The sequence below is a fragment of the Pygocentrus nattereri genome, chromosome 1, assembly GCF_015220715.1.
Source record: "Pygocentrus nattereri isolate fPygNat1 chromosome 1, fPygNat1.pri, whole genome shotgun sequence".
NCBI lineage: Eukaryota > Metazoa > Chordata > Actinopteri > Characiformes > Serrasalmidae > Pygocentrus > Pygocentrus nattereri.
Genome location: NC_051211.1, coordinates 21,081,018 through 21,089,367, shown reverse-complemented (window position 1 = coordinate 21,089,367; position 8,350 = coordinate 21,081,018). Strand labels below are relative to the sequence as shown.

The following is an 8,350-nucleotide window of genomic DNA, read 5'->3' as shown; positions in this document are numbered from 1 at the left end:
TCTCTGAAGGATGCATGGCAGTTTCATGATTTGTCCTGCAACACTAGTATTAACAGTAAACACTAAGAGTAAAAACTCTTCAAGCTCAAGCTCATATATTAAGCACTTACTCTATGTTTGCTTTTATATGTAGACATATAACACACAGAGAGCAATTCTGGCAGTTGTCTGAGTGATGATTCTATGATGATTATGTTTGACCATAATTATTACAATTATGTTTCTTCCTCCACCCATTCTGGTTCGGCATGCCTGGTACCCCAGCAAAGAAGGCAACCAAGCCGAGGTATGTGTCACTTAGCAGTGGAAATGATGACAAAATACATGATAACAAGTTTGCAAATGTAACACAGTGAAAGACACCTTAGGTCATAGTGTTATGACTAAAAACTGTCATGATTAACTTCGGATTATGTACATTTAGGGCAAGAATAGTAGGAACTGCTTTGAAACTAGACCACAGAAATGATTTTTTACATGCTTGGACCCCAGACCCCAGCATTCAGGCCTAAAATAAGCATTTAATGGTATTTGACATGCTATGCAGTAACCTGTACAAGACAGCATCGCTCAGCCTCATCAATTAGACAGAATTCATAATTTTGTGTTCTTTTTGTGTTTTTGTCCATGTTCTCTCACTTCAATACCCAGCATGCATTACAAAAGTATGTCATACAACTACTAAGAATCTCCACCACTGTGATAAATAAATCATGACTGATGTTACTGATGTAAATCAAGACATTCAGCTTCCTGGCAGTAACATTAGGCTTCCTTCAGCATTAGCAAAAAAAAATAAAAATAAATAAATAAACATGCAAACAGCCCACCCTCAAATATTCACCCCGAAGCATTTGTAGTTTTTCCAGAGTTCTCCACTCTTTAGAATGTGCTTTACTAATTCTTCATCTAAATACAACATTGCAGTAAGATTAACTTCCCACACTTTTAAAAAGCATCTAACCTGTGAAGTTCTTTGCTTTGATAATGTGTGGCATTTGCAGTTTTATCCATGATACAATGCCAGATGTTCCAATTTAACTCACAATATAGTGATTTTAAGACTGTTGTTTCACTGTGGGCCAGTGTCTCAAGCACAGATTAACCCTGAGCCTAGATGAACTATTTTCCAGAGGTGAGTCCCCACTGGCACTGCAAGATTAGGCTTATTTATTGTCTAGGAAGCCAGCTGTGAATCTTTTACTTAGTAATCTCTGCTCTAAAACACCTATAAAACCTGCTGTGCATGAACACATAAATAGCCACAGTGTGACAAAACAAAACAAAGAAAAGAAATGGCAGCCGGTCATCGTAATAAAAGTCTTTTTATTCTGTTCTGCTTGCAGCACAGCATAGTATATTCTCCCATGATCGAGTGGCCCAGCACACGGCCCCCATGTGGCTCCCCCACAGAAAGGAGTATGGCACAAGGAACCTAACATAGTAGGGGCACTGCCGTCCTGGCACAGTGGCATATAACAGAATTGGCTCTGCTCAGCTACATCACCATTGATTTATACAGAGCAGCATGATGTGCATGTGTGTGTGTGTGTGTGTGTGTATGAGTGTGTGTGTGTGTGTGTGTTTGTGTGTGTGTGTGTGTGTGTGTGTGTGTGTGTATGTCTGCGTGGTGTGTGTGTGTGTGTCTGCGTGCGTGTGTGTTTTCCGCACTGTAGCTCAGCACAAACACTACACACACACACATTCACACACACACAAACAGCACTTTCAAAGCCAGCACACTGCATAATGCGAAGCTTGTGGCTCGACCATACACACACACCGGGGTGGCAGAGACCACCCTGTTCGGACGCTAGCCTAGGAGAACGTCAAACCCATTGTAGAGCCTTTTCCGTTATTCTCAAAATATTCTTTCCCACCACCAAAGCCCGAAACTCTTACTACAGTGACACGGTCGTCTGGACACACACATACTTCAATCACGGCGTCGGTTGTAACTGGAACTCAGAGTGGTCGATGGCCGGCCGTGTGATTCAAACACAGTAGGACACTGGTCTCTGATAGCAGTGGGTGTGAGACAAGAGAGGACAGACAAAGAGACAAAAAGACCAATTCATAGAGAATAAATTTAGTAGGTAAATATATATATATATATATATATATATATATATATATATATATATACATATATATATATTATCTTTGAATTATATTGTTATATTATATTATATATATATGCTGCTATTTAGATAACAGACTTATCCACCACATAGTAAAAAAGTAGACACTGTCAACACAAAAAGACAAATAGAGAAAGAGAGGCCATTTTTAAGACTGATTTGTGGTGGGGTTAACTAGTCCGATGAAAATTTGCACATCTGTAGTACTGTGAAATCGCAGAATAAAGCATTTTTTCCAAATATATCATCGTAGCTAAATGTTCACCGAACTGATATGTATTGAAGATGGAAGAAAAATGAAAATCTGAAAAAATTTCTCGGTATTATATGTAGCACATCGTAATCGTTAACTCTGATAATAGAAATGAGTGAAAACAATTTGTCTTCAGCTAGACTGTTTTGCTGAATAGCTATTTCTCTATTGCTATCTAAACTTCACAAACACATATATGAGGTACATCTATATATAAAGTAATCCAGACAAGTATTGCACATCAATCAAAACTGGAATCAAAGGATGTATATATAAGCTGCCAAATGCTAAATTTTAATGTCAAGATAAACAATGCATACAGTGAGTTTGTGACAGTGAAGCAATGTGTCATTGACTCTGTTTTTTCATGGAAATTCATTTAACTGCCCTTGATTTGTATCACAGTCATTAGAGTTTTAGTGCACAGTATCTTGACATTATTGTTCAGCCCAATGACAACGATATATATACTCTGATTAATTAGTACTACTTTTGAAAAGCTCAGCATACAACAGGTAAGCTTAATATGGCTCAGATGCAGTCACAAGCACACAAAGAAACAAAATTAGCCCGTTGGTATGTTGTCAGAACTGGGTCAAATATGTAAGCAAAATCAAAGGAAATTCTGTTAAAAGCAAAAAAAGTAGGCTTCAAATCAAAGGGGAAATTGAAACCAGTCAAATAATTTAACATCTAAAATTATACGGTCAGAAGAAACGAGGACAAAAATAACAAAAAGAGAGCTGAAACTGCACTCTTTTACCATTTGAACCCTTAAAATACATATTTGACTCAGGCCTAGTACCAACATGCAGTTGCCCTTAGCAGTATTCACAGTCAGTCTTAGCAATCGCATCAAATGCTAGCACTAGGGTAATGGTAAAAGCTAAATCAAACAAGTGAAAAGGTCTCTCAAGGTCTTCCAAGGTCCTGATCATCGGTCATAGCTTTTTTTCCTTAAAGTACCAGAAAGCTTTTCTCTTTTTTCTCATGACAGAATAAATTTACAGTCAAAACATCAATATAAATCTGTTCATAAATCTAATATGTCCATTTTTTTTCACCTTTGCTGTGACAAGTATGAACTAGACACGCATGGATATCAAATCAACTAGTAAAGTGACAGAGCAGAGCAGTTAGTAAAAAAGGTGTAAAAACACAGTGCTAAACTGTAAACAGTGCTCTCCTGCTTATCGCTCTCAGAATAATGGCATGTCTTATATCTAACGTTGACATCTGATTGAGGGTACAGTGCTGCAATATGGCTAGCTCTTTAAGCTATGCACTTTAAATGGTTTCAAGACATCCAAAACTGGGTGCTGACTTGAAGACTTTCCCCCCAATAAGCTACGATCTCAAAGTGTCTTCTTGGTTGCAGCACACTGTGTTGTCCTGGCAACGTGTACATTCAGTTGTGAGGAGAAAGGCTGCCATTGACTCTTTAGGTAGTTGAAATGTTGCGTGTGCCCCCACTGTAATATAGCACAGTGCTCATGTTAACACACCTCTTTTGAAGAAGAATGCACAGACGCTCACATTTTTACTATGTGAATATATATATATATATATATATATATATATATATATATATATATATATATATATATGCATTAAAACAACACATGAATACAAAATGTATAGACTGTTTCATTGTAGATAAGTATGTATTGCTCAAGGGAGGAAAATGAGATCTAATTATGATATGACTGTGCGTAAGCTCTACTTAGGTTTGGCACTCAGCTTCAATGAGCCAATATTATCAGCCAAGGTTGACTTACCCTGTTGTTAAGAATACAAACACACTGACCTAGACAAGCACAATGCTAGATGTGAATCAAGAGAGGTAGGGGATATGTTTTGGGAGGAACCAAAAGTGAACTGCTACCTTTTTAAGTGAACGCATCCCTTGAGATACAAATACAAACAACAATTATGTCAGGACTCAAAGCTTAAACAGTTGAAGAAAACAGGTTGGACAATATGAGGGGTTGGTAAAAGGGTTTCTGCCTCTGAATCTCCCCTTGAGAAATCCATGGCTTGTGCCTGAGTCCACAAGCACCACAACACTCAAAGAAACACCACATTCATCCAGAATATTCGACCCCTTCACCTAAGTGCCCCAAAGAACTGAGAGAAGCGAAGCCAGTCGCATTTGAGCAATCTCCCTCTAACGTATATAAGGTATGTCAGCAAGGCAGTACCTTTCTTATGCAGTAAAAAAGGGAAAGCCACGATGTGTGCGACACCCGATCCACTTTTCATTCAGAAGCACAACAGCGCCTTGTGCAAGAAATGAAGGAGGCCCATCTCACCATTGTGAGCCAATCCTAGTTTGTCTTCTAAGCGAGTAACTAAATTGCCCCCAGGTGGTTTGCCAATGTCCCTCATTTAATTATGTGCCTCAGACCTCACTCTCCACACTGGAAAAGTGGGCAGATCCTCGACGAGAGCACAGACTCTTGGTTTTGAGGGGAAGATGTGGGGATTGGTATCTTTGAGGCTGGGGTACTGAACGCAATCTCTGGTATTGGAGCTTGGCACTGGAGGAGGATATGGAGGAGGGCTGTGGGGCACCAGGTGTTGAAGAAATGGCTGACGGGGATGAGACAGATGAAGAGGAGGTGGGTGGAGGAACGTGAATGGGATGAGAGGACGATGGAGGTGCAGGGAGAGCTGGAACCATAGGGGGAGGCAAAGATGGTGGTAGAGTCTGAGGAGGTGATGATGGCTCTCTGGACCTTTCGGAACGTTGTGATCTCTGAACACTGAGGTTGGACTGACTTCCAGATTTGGCCTGGCTTTGAGCCCGGTCCGGTTTGGAGGACTGCCGTTTGGACCGGGTGGTGCTGCTGAAACTTTGGCAGTGAGGCACCAGCTCCTCTTGACTCCGGGAGGTCACCCGATTCCACTTAGAGTGGTGAGGTGACTGGCAGGAACAGGCAGTATGGCCTCGACTCTTCTCTTGGGATCTGCTTTTAGACTTCTTTTCAGTCTTCACAGGTAATTTGTCCACAGACCAGTATCTTCTTGGAGGTGGAGGGGTCAAAGGAGGTGCTGGCCACTGATTTGATCCTAAACCTCCAGAGCCCCATCCTGATCCCCCTCCAAAACCCCAGCTGCTCTCACCGGCTCCCAATCCCAAAAAGAAGTCATCCCTACTGTTGATGCTGCCACCTCTCTCTCTAGCAGGGTAGGTACCAAAAAACCAGCCTCCACCCCCAATCCCTCCAACAGCCCTTCCTTCGTGTCCCTCCCAGTATCTCTCAAACTTACCAAATTCCCCTGAAGAACCTTCATCATCTGTATAGATCTCAACAGTTTTGTCTCTCTCCCTTTCAGACTCAGATTCCATTCCTCTGCTCTCTCTTCTTCTTCCTCGTTCTTCGTTTCTTTCTCTCTCTTCCTCTGAGTCCTCCTCCTCTGATTCCCATTCATGGAATGCCAGGCCTTCCCTTGAACGGGACTTACCTCTTCCATTTTTTCCCAAAAGGGGTCGACTCTCACCTCCTTTCCCACGTTCCTCTCTCTCAGACCCAAAAGATCGTCTTCGCTTATAGTTCAGAGGAAGCAAGGGTAGAAACGATGAAGGAGACTCAGAATTTGGGTTCCCACTACCCCAAAATTTGACGGATGTTGAGTGTTTACTTGAAGTGGCATAGCGCTTACTGTTAGACCTTGGCCTAGAATGGTGATAGGACTGAGGACTTCTATGGTGCTTTTCTCTTCCCCTACCTCCTTCTTCATCATCACCCTCTTGATCATCTCTCTCCCTCCTTCCTCCTTCTCTTGATATGTCCCACTCATAACTTCGGTTAGAGCTCTCGCTCTTTTTCCGAAAAGAGCTACGTCTAATTCCCGGATAGGAGGGAAAATCCGGTTCTATTCCTTTTTCAAATACCTCTTTTCTCTCAGCATCACCCTCCTCCTGTTCAGACCGCTTTTCCCTCTCCCTTCTTCTGGATTTCTCCTCTTTTTTCTTTTTCTTTTTCACTTTACGTCTCTTGCGCTCTCTCTCCCTCTCTCGCTCCTCCCTCTTCTTTTTCTTTCGGCCTTTCTTCCTCCTCTTTCTCTCCCTTTCCCTTTCTTTATGATGCCGCTTTTCTTCCTTGCCCTTGCCTCTACCCCCACCTGCTCTTCTAGCTCTCTCTTTCTCCCCCCATGAGGCCCACCACTCTTGAAGTTGTGCCAACTGGCTTTCGGCTCTGTCTCTCACCTGTGCCTTCTGTGGGCGAGGTTTGCGAGGTGGTATGGGTGGGGGAGGAGGACTGCAGGGCAGGGAGCGGGATGACATACGTGAACGACTTTTTCTCCTACCCAAAAGAAGGCTAGACTCCTCTGTAAGTTCATCTGTGTCATACTCCTCATATGCATCTCTTGCTCCGGCCCTGTACCTGAAACTCTGTGATGATGAGTAAGAAGAGTAGGAGCAGGAAGGAGAGTTGGATCGTGAGACCGATACAGATGAAGAGCTAGAAGAGGAGCTGGAGGTGCTGGAGAAGCTGGATGTGTAGTGCACAGAAGGTGAGGGTGAAGGAGGAGTTTGGGTGGGGGAGGAGAGTGGTACAGGCACAGGCAGAGGCAAAGGAGGAGGGCGACGGCCCCTCCGACCCACCCCATCCCTTACTCCATATCTGCCACCACCTCTCCGCCCCAGTGGAAGGATGTTTTCATACAGAGGCCCTCCAGAGCCTTTTCTTTTTGAGAGACTGCTTCTCCTCCAGAAGGACTGCTGTGGTGGAGAAGGATGAGGTAAAGCTGGGTTTATGGGTAAGTGCCCAGAAGGCTGGTTTTTTGGTGGTATCCTCGGGTTTCCAGAGGACTTTGTTCGATGCATGTTTTTTGGAGTTTGAGAACCTACAGTTTGTGGGTCTGCTGATACACCTAGGCCCTCTGGATCAATTGGGCCATAGTATCGCTTATATTCATCCAGACCACCCTCCCCCCCACCTACAGCAGCCCAGTGAGAAGGCATGCCTTGTGGGAATTGTGTAACGTCTGTTATTCCACTGCTGACATTGGTAGCTTTTTCAGGGCCAGTTTTTGGACGTGTCCACCGGTCTACCACAGCTAGTCGTCGATCATGACGAGGCAAAAATGTGGAGCATGGCATGGGTGCTCCGAGAATTGGGCTGTTTGAGGGCCCAAGGGCCATGCCTGAATGCCCAGCTGTTGGTGGAGAACCAGGAAGAAGGGCATTGTACACTGGCTGCTGTTGTTGCTGGTGATGTTTCTGTTGTTGCTGTTGCTGTTGTGCCATGGTGATAGAAGGGTTGGCTACAGATGTAGTAACCACATGAGGTGGGGGAGGAGGGGGCATAGTGGAGACGTGATGGTATTGTGGAAGTGTGCTTTGAGAACCTCCAGGGGCTGTTTCATCTTCAAAACTGCAGCAGCTGTACATTCCCTGTACAAGATAACAAAAGAAAGATTTTTTCAGTAAGTGTCTTGTGAAGCAGGGTATCAACCTGTTCTCCTTGGTGACACATACCCATTCCAATACCTAGTAAAATGCTTCAGTAAAACACTAGACTTGAAATATTAGCATAACAATGAAAGTGTCAGTATTTTCAGCACTTTGATGATGCAAGACAGCACACACTGCAACCTCAAATAACCTTTTCAGAGGTAAAATGGCAACACTATTAATGATTTTCCTCTACTTGAGCATTTCATCTGACTTGACTGTCTTACATATTGCTTAAAAAAACGCCCTTTCATTTTCAGAGGAGACTTTTTTATTTATTCATATTTTAATTCTTGACTAACCTACGTAGACAAGCCAGACGGTAGAAATACAGAAAGGATGAAAGATACATTTTCTTCAGAATGAGAGAGATTGCATGTTCAGTAAGAAAATTTGGCAGAGTCCATTTTATAGATTTACATCTTTTCTCTTTTCAATTCTTAAACACAGACATGATTACCCTTCGCCTGAGTTATAAATGATACTACTGGC

The 8,350-nt window shown here is 42.8% G+C and overlaps 1 protein-coding gene across 2 annotated transcripts in view; it reads right to left on the bottom strand.

Moving 5' to 3' along the window:
* Window positions 1-4,008: 4,008 nt before the first annotated feature.
* grin2da (glutamate receptor, ionotropic, N-methyl D-aspartate 2D, a) overlaps window positions 4,009-8,350 on the bottom strand; it is a 140,924-nt gene continuing 136,582 nt past the window's right edge. For both annotated transcript variants that reach the window (XM_037540064.1, XM_037540068.1), the window contains exon 14: window positions 4,009-7,798. In XM_037540064.1, coding sequence (XP_037395961.1) covers window positions 4,796-7,798 — 3,003 coding nt within the window. In that variant the 3' untranslated portion in view covers window positions 4,009-4,795. The remainder of the gene's footprint in view (window positions 7,799-8,350) is intronic.